Source organism: Nycticebus coucang, chromosome 7 (genome assembly GCF_027406575.1).
Source record: "Nycticebus coucang isolate mNycCou1 chromosome 7, mNycCou1.pri, whole genome shotgun sequence".
Classification (NCBI taxonomy): Eukaryota; Metazoa; Chordata; class Mammalia; order Primates; family Lorisidae; genus Nycticebus; species Nycticebus coucang.
The window spans coordinates 28,265,837-28,284,765 of record NC_069786.1 but is presented as its reverse complement, the minus strand read 5'-3'; the positions used below and the strand labels follow the sequence as shown (position 1 = coordinate 28,284,765).

Sequence of the window (18,929 nt, the reverse complement as noted above, 5' to 3'; positions counted from 1 at the left end):
CTTAATAGAGTTGATGTAAAATACAATACAATAGTACCTGTAACAAATTGGTCAACATATGGAGGTGGTCAACATAAGGAACTAGGCCTTACTACATGTGGTGCATGTACGGTCTATGAAAATTAGGACACCTTAAAGAGGTGGTCACCTATAGAGGGTCTACTGTACTGAGATTTATAAATTGATTACTGAATCAATTAGCTTTTGTTATATAACCAATCACCCCAAGACTCAGTGACTTAAAACAACAAACAATTTACTTGCTCACAATTCTATGATGCACCCAGCTGGGGATGGCTCTTTTATACAAGGTGGCATTGGCTGGGCTCACTGAGATCTGGGACATATTTTCCTGTGGCCTTCCTTCATCCAGCAGGCTAGCCCAAACATGTTTATGTGGTAGCATCGGGGTTCCCAGAGGAAACCCCTGATGTATAAACACTTATCAAGCTTTCGCTTATGTCACATTGCTAAATATCCCATTGGTCAAAGTCAAATGGCCAAACAGATTTAAGAGGTGGAGAAATAGATTCAGGAGAGGCAACATCATGGCACAGCAACATATGTACAGGATCAGGAAGAAGTATTGTAGCCATCTTTGCAGTCTGCCACAGTCACATGGGGCAAAGTATAAAACACATTTGAAAAGTTTTCTTTACTAATAATAGTGAACCTATATTTCTGTGAATTTTCTTCTGGTGATGTACCTTTAGAGGATGATTGATTATACTAAATTTTACGTCTCATTATAATCACATTTGATATTTTAACAGCATAGAGAAGTCATAAGAGACAGTACTGTATTGATTGGTCTTATATTCCAACAGTAACTTTTTTTTTTTTTTTTTTTTTTTTGTAGAGACAGAGTCTTACTTTATGGGCCTCGGTAGAGTGCCGTGGCATCACACAGCTCACAGCAACCTCCAACCCCTGGGCTTAAGTGATTCTCTTGCCTCAGCCTCCCGAGTAGCTGGGACTACAGGCGCCCGCCACAATGCTCAGCTATTTTTTGGTTGCAGTTCAGCTGGGGCCGGGTTTGAACCCGCCACCCTCGGTATATGGGGCCGGCGCCTTACCGACTGAGTCACAGGTGCTGCCCAGTAACTTCTTTTTTTATAAATCTTATCCTTCATCTTTTCATTCTTCAGACATAAAAACTGAAAGTGCTTATCATCACCAATTTAAAATACCGCAAGTGGATTTACATGTATTTAGTACTATTGAAATAACCCTATCCTGATGGACTCACATCTGTGGCTCACATCTGTAATCTTAGCACTTTGGGAGGTTGAGATAAGAGGATCATTTGAAGCCAGCCTGGGCAACATAGCAAGAACCTGCCTCCAAAAAAATTAAAAATAATTAGCCAGGCATGATGATGTGCACCTGTAATCCTAACTATTTGGGAGGTGGAAGCAGGAGGATCAATTAAGTCCAAGAGTTTGAAGTTGCAATCAGCTATGATCACACTACTGCACTCCAGAACAAGACCCTGTCTCTAAAAACAAATAAAATATAAAAGAAATAACCCTATACCTTTTAACCTGCCCTTCTCAGATTCAGGTCTAGATTTTGTCTATAGTATGCTTCACTACATTTCTTTTGAGGAATAGTTTTCAAGACAGGTTGGCTTCTTCCTATTATTACTCCTGTGTGTGTACACTTGCATGAACGTATATGTAACAGCAGACTGACAGGCAGACAGATTCAGAGCATTAGATTCATATGTACTCACTAATTTGGGAGTACATTTGTATTTAACTGGAATTAATTGTCATAGAATTCTTGGAGACTTAGGAAATCTTTTTTTTTTTTGAGACAGAGTCTCACTTTATTGCCCTTGGTAGAGTGCTGTGGCTTCACAGCTCACAGCAACCTCCAACTCCTGGGCTTAGGCTATTCTCTTGCCTCAGCCTCCCGAGTAGCTGGGACTACAGGCATCTGCCAGAACGCCCGGCTATGTTTTTGTTGCAGTTTGACCATGGCCAGGTTCGAACCTGCTACTCTATAGATATATAGGACTGGTGCCCTACCCACTGAGCCACAGGCACCGCCCAGGAAATCTTGTATTTTTTACTGACCTAACTCAACAAATTACTTTGTTCTCTTTCTGCAAGTTTCATTTTGAACCAACCCCACCAAGAAATCTGTAACCTCTTAAAGACTGACTAACCAAAGGGTAAGAATGTAGATAAATTAGTAAGTCCCTTTATGCAGCCCAAGAAAGGTAATCTCCCCCATACCTTTTACTTTAATAAAAAAAATTTATTGACTAAAACAAGCAAATCTACTTTGATATCTCATTATCTAGCAGACAGTATAACCTTCATAAATGTTAATAAATTTTAAGCCTAATAGCCGGGCGTTGTGGCGGGCACCTGTAGTCCCAGCTACTTGGGAGGCTGAGGCAGGAGAATCGCTTAAGCCCAGGAGTTGGAGGTTGCTGTGAGCTGAGTGATGCCATGGCACTCTACTGAGGGCCATAAAGTGAGACTCTGTCTCTACAAAAAATAAATAAATAAATAAATTTTAAGCCTAAGGAGCTTACAAATTTTGCCTCAATAAAAATAATCATAAGCACTTCACAGAGCATAAAGTATTGAATTCTAAGTAGAATCTTTCACAAGTAATAACTTCCCATTTATTTATTTATTTTTGTCTATCTATTTATCTATCCCTTCATCCATCCAGCAGTTACTGATAATGTATGCTTTATGGTTTATGCTAAGCACTGTGTGAAGTTTTGAGGATCAAAGTAGTTACGACTTAATGAAAGAGAAAATTAATTTCCATTAGTTGTAAAAGTAGAAGGGGTAAGCTCTTCAGTTTGGACTAGAGATCAAGTTTCTGTTTACTCTTCAAAGGGAACCCCACAACTTGGGCATAGGGAGTGGTGACAAATAATTTTATTGTGTAGACGACTGGAGTATCCTTTTATATTTTTCTTGAAATATATGCTAAATGTGGTCTGCCAACTGGAAGAACATAATTCCCTTTCCTGAATAAATAAGGTTTGTTTCCCTTTTGTGCTTTAGCAGGTCTTCCAGGCATAGTTAGAAATAACTAATATGGTAAAATGTTTTCAACAGTAGCCAAAAAACTCTAGCTCAGTCTTCATGACCTAATTATTTTTTACCACTAAAATGTGAAATAAGACTGAGTGAATATTGGGAGAGTTTAACGGCATACAGGAACATCTTCTAGGGCAACTCTCAACCAGGGGAGCAGCAGGAAATGAGATGTATCGTGTTTGATGAGAAAAGGCAATGAAGGAATCATTGGGAAAAGAACAAATGAGAGAAGTGTAGCAGAGCTGGACTGAATTTGGTCCTGGTGATAGCACTGGTCAAATGCTGTTAACAAAAATAACAAGTCATACTATGGGGAAAGGGCCAAGGGAGGGGAAGGGAGTGGGGAGGTTAGTGTGGAGGGAGGGTAATGGATGGGGCCACACCTACGGTGCATCTTAGAATGGGTACAGGCGAAACTTACTAAATGCAGAATACAAATGCCTACATACAGTAACTAAGAAAATGCCATGAAGGCTATGTTCAACAGTCTGATGAGGATATTTCAGATTGTATATGAAACCAGCACATTGTACCCCTTGATTGTACTAATGTACACAGCTATGATTTAACAATAAAAATAAATTAATTAATAAAAAAAAGTCATATGTTAATGACCCCTTCATGTGAGTAGAGTTGTTACTCTAGTTGATTCTTAATAGCAGGCCTCATTTTAATTGAAACTTGCAATCGATTTGCCTAAAAACAGCTTTTATATGACAATGCTAGGCCTTAATGCCCAATGCCCTTCACCCTAGTCATTACTTAATACATTGACAGGCACCTTAAACTTTACAGAGTATTTATACCCCTACTTTCATCTCATTTGTTCCAGCAACCCATAGAGGTAGGCAAATACTTATATTCTCATTTTATAGGGGAAAACATGTATCTTGTTTGATTTCAGCAAGTGGTTTCAGTTAAAGATGTATGCAAACATCACTTCATGTTTAAATTAACTGTACTTTATTTATTTATTTTAGAGACAGAGTCTCACTTTTTCACCCTCGGTAGAGTGCCCTGGCATCACACAGCTCATAGCAACGTCCAACTCCAGGGCTTAGGCAATTCTCTTGCCTCAGCATCCCAAGTAGCTGGGACTACAGGTGCCCGCCACAACGCCCGGCTATATTTTTGTTGCAGTTTGGCCAGGGCCGGGTTCAAACCCGCCATCCTCAGTATATGGGGTCAGCACCCTATCCACTGAGCCATAGGCACCGCCCAACTGTACTTTTTTTTTTTTAAGCAAAAAATAAAAGGTTTTATGTGCTTCTAGAGATTTTTGGCAATCTCTCACTTTCAGATTTATGTGATCAGTTCAGCTGAACCACGCCTGCCCCTGCAGCTGGATGATGCCATTCGGCCTGAGGCAGAAGGAGAAGAGGTAAAAATTCTATCATGTTTCCTCTGTATATTTCGTTTATAAAATATTGAAAACCTGATCCCCTACTTTTATCCTGAGGATGCTTGTAAATTGATTTGAGCTCTGTTTTTATTTAAATTTACTTTATTTCATTTAAATAGGGCCTCTTTGCTCACTTACCCTGGCAATGGAGGTTTGTTTGCTCTCTATGGCAAACATATCTTGCTCTGTGAGCCTATACCTTGCTCTTACTCTATAAATCTACCTTTCTCTTCCTCAATAAACTTTAATTCTTGCCTTTAAAAAAAATAATAAATTTACTAATACATCAGTGGTTCTCCAACTTTGATTTTAAGATTCTTAAAAATAATTGAAGGCTCCACAAGCATTTTTGTTGTTGTTGTTATATCTATCAATATTTATGTATTAGAAGTTAAAGCAGAGAATTTTTTGAATATTTTTGAACTTATTAAATATAAATATATTACTTTTACATACACAATATTCTTAAATAATAAAAATAACAAATAACATATTTCATGAGAAATCACTGGTTTCCAAAACAAAAAATAATTTAGTGTTGCAAGACATTGATTGCTTTATGTATCTGCAAATCTTTGTCATGTCTGGTTTAGTAGATGGCAACTAGATTCTCATATTGTCTCTGCATTCATTCTTTTATGATAGTACACACATCATAGAGCCTTCACAAAACTCCTCAACATACTCCTAAAGGATAAAAGTGAAAAAGTATAAACAAAATATGAAAAAATAGGTTTGACTTCATGTACTCCCTGAAGATCTCAGGAACCTTTACTGGTCCCCTGTTGGGGCTCAGGACTGCCCAGGTCTCCACCAGGCTGATCTAGTGTCCAGACGTGGACCGCTGTGTTTTCTTGCTTAGGAACAATTACCCTTAAGTGACTGAGGGCTGTTTGCCTTAGCAAGGAGAGAGAAACAGTCTTAGTGAGAAAGTAAATCTTAGCAGTCTGCTTGAAGAGATGCTGGGCAGAAGAAGCAAGAGTCAGAGTGAGTGAGTCCGTGAAAGAATAGCATTCACGCTCCTGACTGACCTCTCCTGCAGCTTCTTATGGACGTGATCCCATGGCTGTTAGCACCACAGGTGTAGAGACTGCCAATCACTGATGTTCTTGTTTCACGAGCTCTCATGTTAGGAGCGCCAAATCCCTTCCCCATGCCCTTATCACCAAGGTATTACATTACCGAGCTGTTACAGGTGTTTCTTATATCTCTTCCCATGAGCTATGTGGTCTGCTACACTCCCCAGACAACATCTTGAGAACCATTACTCTATGTCAGCTTTTTCTATTCTTTCAATCTAGGGCTAGCAGGTTAAATCTAGGAATCAATGAAAATACAGATGGTTAATTCTTCTCATATCCCGGTAAGTGAGTCATGGCTTTTAGGGGTAGAAGAGGCAAAGAAAGAAAAGCATTTCTCTTCTTTTCGTCTCTTTCTCTCTCTGGCCCTGCTTCTCGTTTTTACCATTATTATGAACCTCTGATTGGGGGCGTAATACTAACATACACCCATACTCACTTTAAAAGTAAACACAGCTTCTAAAAGTGTTTTTTGTGTTCTTTTAAAAAATATGTAAATTCTGTTTTTTTAACCTTTTTCTTAGGAAGGAAGAGCTACTGTCAACCAGGATACAAGATTAGACAACAGAGTCATTGATCTCAGGGTATGCCTCATTGATTAAGTGATGTGATTATGCTGAAATCAAGATGAGCCAGGGATTTCATACGTATCTCAGGGTTATAAAGCTAATTGGCATTTGCCTATATGTAAGTATGATAATACAAGAAACAATTTACCTCTCTGACTGATTCTTCCCCTAAAAAGAATTACAAGCAACAGAGACAGGTGATACTGTCAGGATATTGACTCTCTTCCTTTTAAAATAACAAATGAACTTAAAGCCAATAAATGAGCTTGCTTCCAGGTGATACCTGTTTCAGAAAAGTTAGTTGTCTAGTGGAAACATAATTGTGAAAAAAATTATATGCATACATGTGTATTTTAGAACAACCAGGTAGAGATGAGTAATTCCTCAATCCTTTGAATTTGATCTGAACATAGAATTAATAATCGAGAAGTAGTTGGCTCTGGTGGTTTATACAGTAGTCTCATGGGTCTTCTGTTTCCCTTTCTGGTTTGGTTGCAAGTGAAAGAAAGTTCAGTGGTTTCATCATTATTGTAGTAAAACCAATGTCATCTTTCTTTCTTAATATTTTGACCACATCTTCCTCCTTAAATATTCTACCTATAGCTCAAATTCTTAGTCACCTTAAGAGTTCTTTCCAAATCTTCTGCAATTAATGTGTGTCAGCCCTTATTATATATTCATTTGTTACTCCTGATCATTTGCTTTTTATCTGCTTTTACCTTTTCAATTTTAATTTGTATAGAAAAAGAGAGTAGTGACTCGGTGCCTATAGCTCAGCGGCTAGGGCACCAGCCACATACATACACTGGGTTGAAATCCATTCTGGGTCTGCCAAACAGCAGTGGCAACTACAACAAAAAAATAGCCGGGTGTTGTGGCAGGCGCCTGTAGTCCCAGCTACTTGGAAGGCTGAGGTAAGAGAATCTCTTAAGCCCAAGAGACGGCACTCTATCAAGGCGACGTAGTCAGACTCTGTCTCAAAAAAAAAAGAAAGAAAGAAAAAGCAGTAATCAAAAGTCCTCTTGATACTACTTAGAAACCTCATGTTTTTCATATATGTTAGCCATAGAAGCTAAACATCTTTCTGTATTTGCCCATGCTATTTGTTCACATAAGTTATTATTGGTTTGTGCCTCTAGAATTTGGCCTGAAGAGTTTTGGAGTCTTTATTTTTTAAATTTAAGTTCATTGCCATTATTGCAAAATGGGCATTTTCACATTAAAATGTGAATGGCTTTTCTTAAAAAGTTGGAGGAGAGTAGCCAGGCATTGTGGCGGGTGCCTGTAGTCCCAGCTACTTCCCAGCTACTTCGGAGGCTGAGGCAAGAGAATCACTTAGGCCCAAGAGTTGGAGGTTGCTATGAGCTATGATGCCACGGAACTCTACCGAGGGCAACATAGTGAGACTCTTGTCTCACAAAAAAGTAAATAAATAAAAAATAATAATAAAATAAAGATGTTTAAAAAAAAAAAGTTGGAGGAAAGGCCAAGCGAGGGCCTGTACTCCCAGTACTCTGGGAGTCTGAGGAGGGAGTATCCCAGGAACCAAAGAATTTAGGACCAGCATGAGCAAGAGCAAGAGCAAGACTCGGTCTCTACTAAAAATAGAAAAATTAGCCAGTGTTCTGGCTCATGCCTGTAGTCCCAGCTACTTGGGACGCTGAGGCAAGAGAATCATTTAAGCCCGAGAGTTTAAAGTTGCTGTGAGCTGTGACATCACAGCACTCTGCTGGGGGCGACATAGTGAGACTTTGTCTCAAAAAATTAATTTAATTTAATGCCTTTGGCATCTTTTTCTACACGGCACTAACCTAGCTCATATTCTGAATTGCTGTAGCAAATCAGCTTCATCCATAGCAGCACATTTTTAGGAGGGTTTTTTGGGAACCTGTCAAACCTAGATCTGAATTATTCTCTTTATTCCCACACAACTCTTGGGTACAGGTGAAGGTTGTCAAGGTAATAGGTGGTGTAATTTTCCCTCTGGGAATCATTCTTTAAGTACTTTTCCTAAGTACAAATGTATTACTTTAGTTGGTTCTAAACTATGGTCTGTTTCTTTATCTAAATCCCCTGTAGTAAAGCTCTTTAATCTACAAAATAGTATATATTGATTACCTTCAAGGAACTCTTCATTTTGGGGGGGGATGATAAGACTATTAGTGTGAGGTCTTCTTACTATAGGTGTGTCCCCTTCCCCCTCCCTCCCCCTCATTGGGGGTTCAGTTGCCAGCATAGAGACTGATTTTTTTTTTTTTTCTTTTTGGAGATAAAATCTTACTCTGTTGCCCTGGCTGGAGATGCAGTGGTGTGGTAATAGCTCACTGAAACCGCCAACTCCTGGGCTCAAGTGATTCTCCCACCTAAGCTTCCCAAATAGCAAATAGCTGGAACTATAGGCATATGCCACCATGCCTAACTAATTTTGGAAATATCACATCTATCTCGTTTTTTAAATAATAGTTTCTTCAGAATTAAGTCAGATATTATTTTTTTCAGGTTAACTATTTTAGAAATGTCTTTCTACCTTCTTGTCTACTGTCTGTCTTGATTCTTTTCCAGCTTCACAATAGCCTGCATTTATAAACTGTAAGTGACTTTCTAATAGAATCTATTTCACTGATGTGAAATATCACTACATCTCTGTATGTGTGTCCTTAACAATGAAGTAGTTTTTTGAAAGATTATAAAATTTCGAGGGTTTTTTGTTTGTTTTTTGCTTTTTTGAGACAGTCTCACTCTCTGCCCTGTGTAGAGTGCTCGGCATGAGCCTAGCTCATAGCAACCTCAAACTCTTGGGCTCGGGTGATCTCTTGGCCTCAGCCTTCCAAATAGTTGGGACTACAGGCACTCGCCACCACAATACCTGGCCAGTTTTTTCTATGTTAAGTAGAACCGGAGGGAGTGTAGTCTTGCTTTTGCTCAGGCTGGTCTTGAACTCCTGAGCTCAGGTGATCTGCCTACCTCAGCCTTCCAGAGTGCTAGGATTATAGGAATGAGCCACCGCACCTGGCCTATGAAATTTGTTTGGATTGGATGAACCGAATGTTTCACTAAACCGTATAATGTGGAAAGAGCCAGAAGTCTTTCACTTTAGTTTAAATGTAGATATCTTGAAAATAAATAAATAATTTAACAAATTATAAAGATCTTTAAAATTGTCTTCATTGTTTTATTAAAAACTTTATTTGTATCCTTGTAAATTATAAAGTTACTTAAACATGACCCAGTTCACATGAATTTCTTTTTTGTCCTGATCTGGAGAAATTCAAGATTATTTAAATAATATTCTTCACAATGAAAGAGATGTAGAATAGCTATTCCATCATTAACAATATTTTCAATATTTTACCAAACACTCACCTAATCATATTTTTTTGTTGTTGTAATAAGCAAGACCTTATCTTTAAGTCTTCAGATAAGGTCTTGCATATTTTGACCAGAAAATTGGACAAAAGTTAGTCTAAAGCAGAGATAAACATCTCTTAAAGCTTTCTGATCACCATTAGAGCTGATCAGTCCTGAAAGTAAAACGGGGGAACCAGAAACACAGAAAAGAAGGAAATTGAGAGAAAGTAAAAGAAACAAAAAGGGACTGTGGTAGACAGAACAGTACTATTAATTTGCTAATAGTACAATTAATGGCACGCATTAATTGTGTGCCATTCTGACATTGATTTCCATTCTAGGAAATCAGTGTTACAAGATGCCTGTTCATTTGATTTCTTTTTTCTTAATTTCTTGATATAATTGTAACATACATGACTATTAGCAATTAAGGTGTCATTGTATGACTAAAAATACATGGTGGCTTTATTCATTTCTTATCAAATGCTAAAATCTTACTTTTCTTAAGAGACCATTAGTGTGCTGCATAAATATTAGTACATCTCACTTAGTAGGTTTAAAAAAACAAAAGTGTGACTGGGCTCAATGGCTCACGCCTGTAATGCTAGCAGTCTGGGAGGCTAAGGCGGGTGGATTGCTTAAGCTCACGAGTTTGAGACCAGCCTGAGCAAAAGCAAGACCCCGTCTCTACTAAAAATAGAAAAACGGAGGCAAACGGATCTCTTGAGCCCAAGAGTTGAAGGTTGCAGTGAGCTATGAGCTATGGCACTCTACCCAGGGTACTACTTGAGACTCTGTCTCAAAAAAAAAGGGGCACTAAAACTCAGAAGAAAGTTGTTTCATTAATTGTTAAGAAAGATTTTTTTGTTTATGTAATGCCTACAGATTAAAACATCTGCTCACTAAACATTCCTTTTTTTTTTTTTTTTTTTTGTGTAGAGACAGAGTTTCACTTTATTGCCCTCAGTGGAGTGCCGTGGCGTCACACAGCTCACAGCAACCTCCAACTCCTGGGCTTAGGCGATTCTCCTGCCTCAGCCTCCCGAGTAGCTGGGACTACAGGCGCCTGCCACAACGCCTGGCTATTTTTTTGTTGCAGTTTGGCCGGGGCTGGGTTTGAACCCACCACCCTCGGCATATGGGGCCCTTGCCCTGCTCACTGAGCCATAGGCGCCGCCCTCACTAAACATTTCTTATGAAAATAGCTTTATATGAGGCGGCACCTGTGGTTCAGTGGGTAGGGTTCTGGCCCCATATACCTAGAGTGGCGGGTTCAAACCCAGCCCCGGCCAAACTGCAACAAAAAATAGCCGGACATTGTGGCAGGTGCCTGTAATCCCAGCTACTCAGGAGGCTGAGGCAAGAGAATAGCCTAAGCCCAGGAGTTGGAGGTTGCATGAACTAAAATGAAACTCTGTCTTAAAAAAAAAGAAAATAGGTTTATATGATCATATATAGCCATTACATTTCAGCATGCCTTTCTGCCTTGTATTATGTTGATTTGTGTGCTTTTGTCTTCTCCCCAACTATTAGGATTTTAAAATGTAGATTTTAAATGTAGAGAATAAATTAATTTACTTTTAGGTTTACACAGTGCCTCATACACACAGCGAGGGTTCAGTGAATTTGAGTGCTCAAAAATTAAATGTGTTGATTTAATTAGATTTTATTATTGTTTTATAGACATCAACTAGTCAGGCAGTTTTCCGTCTCCAGTCTGGCATCTGCCATCTCTTCCGAGAAATTTTAATTAACAAAGGTTTTGTGGAAATCCAAACTCCTAAAATTATTTCAGGTATGCTTTGAAATATTTCCTTTAACTTTTAAAAATAAATTTACTTTCTCAAAGTTGGTTAAATTGATTTTTTTAACTTGGGATCCATGTGTCCCTCAGGGTTTATTGCCTTAGACTACTTATTTCAAAGATCACACTGTGTAACAGTCACATATCACCAACATCAGTAATATTACATCTCCTTATTCTGGGAATCATTTTGTGATAATAATTATAAAATGAGGCAATAACACACAAAGCCAGACTCTTGCTACATAAATTAAACCAGGAACTACTTTCGTTTTATAGGTTTCTTTTGAAATTGGTATTGCAAGTTTCTTTCTTTTTTATTTTTTTTTTTCCTTATTTTTGAGACAGAGTCTCACTATGTTGCCCTGGATAGAGTGCTGTGGAATCACAGCTCACAGCAACCTAACTCTTGGGCTTAAGTGATTCTGTCGCCTCATCCTCCCAAGTAGCTGAGACTACAGGTGCCCACCACAACACCTGGCTATTTTTCTTTTGTTGCAGTTGTCATTGTTGTTTAGCTGGCCCAGGCTGCGTTCAAACCTCTCCAGCCTCCGTGTATGTTGCTGGTGCTGTAACCACTGTGCTACGAGCGCCAAGCCTGCAATTTTCTTTGTACAAACTGCATTGTAAAATCACTAAGTACTACTGATGGGAAAATCTCATTAATCTTTTCTTCTTTTCTTTTTGAGACAGAGTCTGCTTTGTTGCCCAGACATGAGAGCCAGTAGCATGATAATAGCTCACTGCAACCTCAAACTCCTGGCCTCTGGTGATCCACCTGCCTCAGCCTCCAAAGTAGCTGAGACTATAGGCTTGCACTGCCATGCCTAGCTAATTTTTCTAATTTTTGTAGAGACAGGGTCTCATTGTTCAGGCTGGTCTCAAACTCCTGACCTAAATGATCTTCCTGCTTAGGCCTCCCAAGGTGCTGGGATTACAAATGTAAATCACATGCCTCGTCAAATTCTTTTTTTTTTTTTTTTTTTTTTCTGGAGACAATCTTACTTTGTCACCCTTGGTAGAGTACTGTGGTGTCATAGCTCACAGCAACCTCAGACTCTTGGGCTGCAGTAGTTCTCTTGCTCAGGCTGGTCTTGAACCTGTGAGCTCAGGCAATCCACCCACCTTGGCCTCCTACAGTGCTAGGATTACAGACGCAAATTCTTATTCTTATATGAAAATCTTAATCATTTTAAGAGTTGGTTAATTAACACTAAAAAGGGAGTTATAAATGGCATTTAGTTAGAAAAATAGTTGAACATTGCATTCTTGATAATTATAAAAAATGATTAAGAATTATCTTTCTTTTTTTAATTTTTACAACTCCAAAGTAGCTATAATAGGTTTGAAATTTATGTAGAAAGGGAGCATGTAATCCAAAGAAGGGAAATGAAAGCATATCCAAAGAAATAAACCTGGCTTAAATATAAACTATTTAGAATCACATATAAGAGGATATAGACAGACTATAATTTAGCTGCAGTTTTTAATTTTCCAGTTTTTTTTTATCTTTAGCGTGAACTATAGTAGAACCTCCATAGTTGACCACCTCCTTAAGTTGGCCTAATTTTCATAAACCAGACATGCACCACATGTATGTATCTGCGCAGTAGGCCTAGTTCTTTTTTTTTTTTTTTTATTAAATCATAGCTGTGTACATTAATGCGATCATGGGGCACCATACACTGGTTTTTTAAACCATTTGACATATTTTCATCACACTGGTTAACATAGCCTTCCTGGCATTTTCTTAGTTATTGTGTTAAGACATTTATATTCGGTGGCGCCTGTGGCTCAACGGAGTAGGGCGCCGGCCCCATATGCCAGAGGTGGCGGGTTCAAACCCAGCCCTGGCCAAAAACTGCAAAAAAAAATAAAAAAGACATTTATATTCTACATTTACTAAGTTTCGTATGTACCCTTGCAATATGCACTGCCTGGTTCTTTATGTTGACCACTGCCGTATGTTGACCATTTTGTTACTGTCCATTGGGTGGTCAGTTGATTGGGGTTCTGGCTGTACTGTTTTAACTAAAAGTTTGCATGATGAGCTTACAATTGATTATATTTATAAATGGTTACATTTCAGCTGCCAGTGAAGGAGGAGCCAATGTCTTTACTGTGTCATATTTTAAAAATAATGCATACCTGGCTCAGTCCCCACAGCTGTATAAGCAGATGTGTATTTGTGCTGATTTTGAGAAGGTTTTCTGTATTGGACCAGGTAAGATCTTGGCAGTTAAGTTTTTTTCGAAGTTCACTAATCATACGGTAGTTAAAGCTTTTGAAACACATTTTACATATATAATGTAGAGGCATTTTGAAAGCTTAAATTTTTGTATATGCTGACTACATAAACACTATACTTTGAAGTAGAAATGGCAATGGATTTAGATAGACATTTTTCAGAAAAAATAGTATGCTCAATAGTTCTTTAAACAGTTGAGCGTCATTCATGTGAATAGAATCATAAGCATTATATATTCCTTGCAGAAGAATGCTGAAGAAAAATTTTAAAAATGCATGCTTAGAAAATATATACTATCTGAAATATACCTAAGTGTATTATTTACTGTCTCCACGTGCTATTAGAACAGAACTAATTCCCATTTGGACCATCCTTTCAACTCCCCATCAATACTAAAGAACAGTTGCAATCTTTGAAATTATGTTTTGTTTCATTTTGTTTTTTAAGACAGCCTCACATTGTCACCCTTGGTAGAGTGCAGTGGCATCATAGCTCACAGCAACCTCAAACTCTTGAGCTTAAGTGATTCTCTTGCCTCAGCCTTCCAAGTAGCTGAGACTACAGGTGCCCGCCACAACACCCGGCTATTTTTAGAGACAGGGTCTCACTATAGCTCAGGCTGATCTCAAACTCCTGAGCTCAAGCAGTCCGCCCATCTTGCCCTCCCAGATTTCTGGGATTACATGTGTAAGACACCATGCCCAGCCAACTAAAATAATGTATTTGTATTGTTTTTTATAACGCCTTACTGTTTTAAGTTTATAATATACCTCTGTCTGCTTTGCTACCAATTATATTCCAGAGCTGTTCTGTTTCACTTAGTGTTTGTGCTGTCCTTACCATTGGTGATAAGCTAAATTCCATTAGAAATTAATGAATGTCTGCAGTACCTGTGGCTCAGTCGGTAAGGTGCCGGCCCCATATACCAAGGGTGGCGGGTTCAAACCCGGCCCCAGCCAAACTGCAACCAAAAAATAGCTGGGCGTTGTGGCAGGCGCCTGTAGTCCCAGCTACTTGTGAGGCTGAGGCAAGAGAATCGCTTAAGCCCAGGAGTTGGAGGTTGCTGTGAGCTGTGTGATGCCATGGCACTCTAGGGCCATAAAGTGAAACTCTGTCTCTACAAAAAAAAAAAAAGAAATTAACGAATGTCTTGCATTTGATGAATTATATTAACATGGTTTTAAAGATATATTGGCTAAAAGGTAAGCACAGGCACCTAATCATGCGGCAGATTCTTTCATGAAACTAATCATAAGCAAAAAACCAGCTTTACTTCATTCTTTAAAACATGCCAAATTATTTTATGTATTTTTCATAGCTTAATAAAATTAATTACTTGCTAAATAGAGAAACTGGCAAGATCATTGTCTTAACTTTCTGAATTTATTAACCAGTTATTCACTAAACACCTGCTGCATATATAGCCTTGTGCTGAGTACCATGTACATAAAAGAAGAATCAACCAGCATTTCTCAAATGTTAATGTGCCCACAGATCACCTGGGGAATCTGTTAAAAGGCAGATTCTGATCAGTAGATCTGGGACAAGGCCTGAAATTCTTTAGTTCTCACATGCTCCCAAGCACTGTAAGTGTAAAAAGTGGAATAAAATGGAGATTGGTATAGTCATCATAAAGGAATATTTGAACTGAAATGTGCTTTAAGGACATGGTAGGATACATAGACCATAGAAATGGCATTCTAGTCAGAGGAAGCAGGATAAGTAAAGAGCATGGACTACAGCAGAAAACAGAAATAAGACTAGTTAATATTAAGAAATGGGAAATACAGGTTAGCATTAAATTGTGACAGCATAAACGTTTTAGACTTTTTGTCATTCTGTGTTTTGCTATAGTAGTCATTCGGGAGCCATTGTTAGTTACTAAGCAAAAGTGCATTATTGTAATATTAATCTGGCAGTGTTAATGAAAGATGAGCTGAGCTAGAGTTAGGAAGACTGGAAAGGAAGAAAATGTATTGAGTGATATTAAGAGCTGGACTGAGGTAATAATAAGAATAGCAAGAAATGTTACTTTATTTATACAAGCTTCATTTAGCTTGAGTCAAGTTTCAATAAAACTGAGAAGAACTGCTATATTGGTCAAAATTGAATCTGTTTTTAATTATTGAGACGGCATCTCAGAATCTTGCATTCCCTTGGGGTTCTCATGAGCCTCATTTATTAATTTACATTTGCTACAGCTTTTACTGTGTGACTTTTAGTAAATCATAAGGAATTTACTGTCCAAGAAATGCTGAAGCAGATGGCTAATCAAAGGTCCTTCTACCTTTACTGACACAAATTGATCGCCACTAGAGTCCTACTCAGTGGAATTTTCTGTTTAAATTCAAATTTATCCAAAATTTAAACACTGTTTTCAGTTGGTTTCTTTATTAACTTCACAGTATTTAGAGCTGAAGACTCTAATACCCACAGACATCTAACTGAATTTGTTGGTTTGGACATTGAAATGGCTTTTAATTACCATTATCATGAAGTTGTAGAAGAAATTGCTGACACCTTGGTACAAATATTCAAAGGACTTCAAGAAAGGTAAAAAAAAAAAAATATTTTATAACCCTAGATGGACTTAATTTCACATCCATTTGGATTCTTTAAAAAAAAAAAAAAAACTTATTCCTGTACAGGCCACCAAAAAAAAAAAAATTCTTACATTGGCTCAGTGCCCATAGCGCGGTGGTTATGGCACTGGCCACTATATTGAAACGTGAATGAAGTTTCTGTTTTGTTTATATATACAGATATATGCAGGTGTGGATTTCATTGGTTAGAAAAATCTACACTCAAAATATTGCATCTGGATCCAAGTCAGGGGGCCTCATCTAGTTAGCCTTTTTGGTGGTACCAGGTTGTCAACAGCTCAACTAGATTTGCTTTCTTATGCTGACATCCTGAATGTCTAAAGAAATAAGAGTATATGTTATGCTTATAGCAGTTTGTTTTAGGGGCGGTAGTATGAGGTAGTAGTTAAGAACTTGGATTTAGTTACTTCCAGTTAGCCTGAGTTCAAATCCCAGCTCTACTACTTACCATTTTGGGCAGGTTATTTAACTCCGTTGCCTCCCCTTTCCTCACCTGTTAAGTGGAAATAGTAAAAACTCCCTTCAGTCTACTTATTTCTAATCTTTACTGAATCTGTAATTGAAAATTCTGTAAGAAGATTAGTAAGACAGATTCTTCACCTAAGTCACCTGTTTGCAGCTAAATTAGTGGGTGAGGTCAGGTGTTTTACTAAACAATCTAGGCATAAGGTAACTTTTTTTAATGAATAAGCAAGACCTAAAGATAAGCTCTTGTTTATTTTGAACAGAAAAATGAACAAGAATTACTCTGAAACATAGAAGTTTCTGGTCACCATCAGAACTGATTGAGGCTGAATCTGTGTCAAATAAGGTTAATTTATAAATCAGTTTGTATTTACATTGAGTACTTAGTAAATATTAGGAATTAGTAGACTGAAGGGACTTTATCTGTTTGGGTCTGGTGAATTAACAACATTTATAGAAATACTAAACTTGATCTAGATAAGTGGTTCTCAACCTTCTAATGCCATGATGTATTTTCATTGTTACAAACGGGTCGTAACTCACAGATTGAGAACCACTGATCTAGATGTTCAAAAATTGAATTATGTAAAATATTCACATTAGGTACACCCTCTAAACTGGCAAATAGTTTTTCCTTTAAAGGTCATTGGAAGATTTGTACTTGTGAGGATGTCTAGCATGGAGAAAATAGGAAAAGAAAATACAAAGCAAGTTAAGTAAATGAAGAGAGTCTTTTTTTCCTTTCTCTGTACTTATGATTATTTTTTAATTATTAGGTAAGGTATAATTTATCTAGCAGTTTAATAATTGATGAAGGAACACTTACAATTTTCATTATAATACCACTATTTTAATTGCAGGATACCCTTTTCTCTTTCATCCTTTGTCCTCTGAAACATTTTGATGCAGATTATTTTAAGCAACTTTTATTCACATAGTCCATGGAACAACTACTACTGTTTCTGTACAAAACTTTATACTTTAGGACTACAATGAAGGAACACAGCTTTTCTCATTTTCTTTTCACATTTATAAGTGAAGAAAGTTTTGAAACCCATTTTGTTTAGATATTGATGGCTTCTCTATTTAATATAGAAGTTTGGAATTTCTACTTTGATCTTTCTAACAAGAGACCAGCATGAATTCAGGCCTTTGGGATTAATCAAGTCTCTCCTTAAAAATTAGAGTCAGATACCATTACTGCCAGACTTTTCCAGTAGACGTTAAAGTATTAATTCGAAAATAAAAACTTTCTATATACTTCCTATTTTCTCTAACTCATATATGAATTTTAAGTTTCTATGACTTGTGTTGCTCGTATATTGAATTTTCTGGCTTACGTCATGTTCTTCTCATGCTTGTCCTTAGTATCTATCTCTCAGAGGGGGTGGGAAAGGTTGCTTGGTGAATACAGTGTACAGTGTTTCAGAGATATATGCACTGAAAGGCCCTGATTCACCACAATACATGATATCAATTGCACTTGTACTTTATATATGCACAAATTTAAAAAATGGGAAAAATATTTCTCTCTTGTACAAGAATAAGACACAAGTGAATTTAAAATATTGATGGTCATATTTTTGTACTACCATTGATAGACATGAAGGGGAGTTGATGTCCAAAGCAAAGCTATTTAAAAATTATTTACTGGGTAAATACATACGATGTAAAGTCTCTCTCTTTTTATGGCTGAATAGTATTCCATTGTATCTATATACCACAGTTTATTAATCCATTCATGAGTTGATGGGTGCTTGGCTTGTTTCCGTATCTTTACATCTTTTGTATTTACCTGGATATGAGTTGAAGAACATTCTCCTTAGTAAAGTATCTCAAGTATGGAAAACCAAGCATCCCATGTACTCAATACTAATTTGAAACTAGTAGATAAACTACCACAGGCCCAAACAAGAGGAAAAACACAATTAAATTCAAGAAGAGGGGAAAGAGGGGCAGGGGCTCAGTGAGCCCTTACCTAACAGATACAGGGTAGGGGGGTATATGGCGCACCTCCTGGGTGAGGAACTCAAATACAACTTGGACTTTTCCTAACAATTGCAAATAATGTAACCTAATTATATAAATCCTTATTAATCTGAAATTAAAAATAAATAAAAAGTAAGAAATAAATTTGTTAATTATGGAAATTTTCAAAAACACACAAAAGTGTAGATGCTAGCCCAATGAGCCCCCATGTACTCAACACCCACTTTTAGCCATTGCCAACCCATGACCAGTTTTTTTTTTTTGAGATGGAGTGTTGATTTGTCACCCATGCTGGAGTGTAGTGGTGTCATCATAGCTCATTGTGCAACCTCAAATGATTCAGCCTCCAGA

At 37.6% G+C, this 18,929-nt stretch overlaps 1 protein-coding gene across 1 annotated transcript in view; it reads left to right on the top strand.

Moving 5' to 3' along the window:
* Positions 1–18,929, top strand: part of DARS1 (aspartyl-tRNA synthetase 1) — a 93,579-nt gene that overhangs the window by 62,236 nt on the left and 12,414 nt on the right. Inside the window, exons 6-10 of the mRNA XM_053596306.1 lie at positions 4,372–4,452; positions 6,077–6,136; positions 11,153–11,264; positions 13,363–13,497; positions 15,927–16,074. Of these exons, the coding sequence (XP_053452281.1) occupies positions 4,372–4,452; positions 6,077–6,136; positions 11,153–11,264; positions 13,363–13,497; positions 15,927–16,074 (536 nt within the window). The remainder of the gene's footprint in view (positions 1–4,371; positions 4,453–6,076; positions 6,137–11,152; positions 11,265–13,362; positions 13,498–15,926; positions 16,075–18,929) is intronic.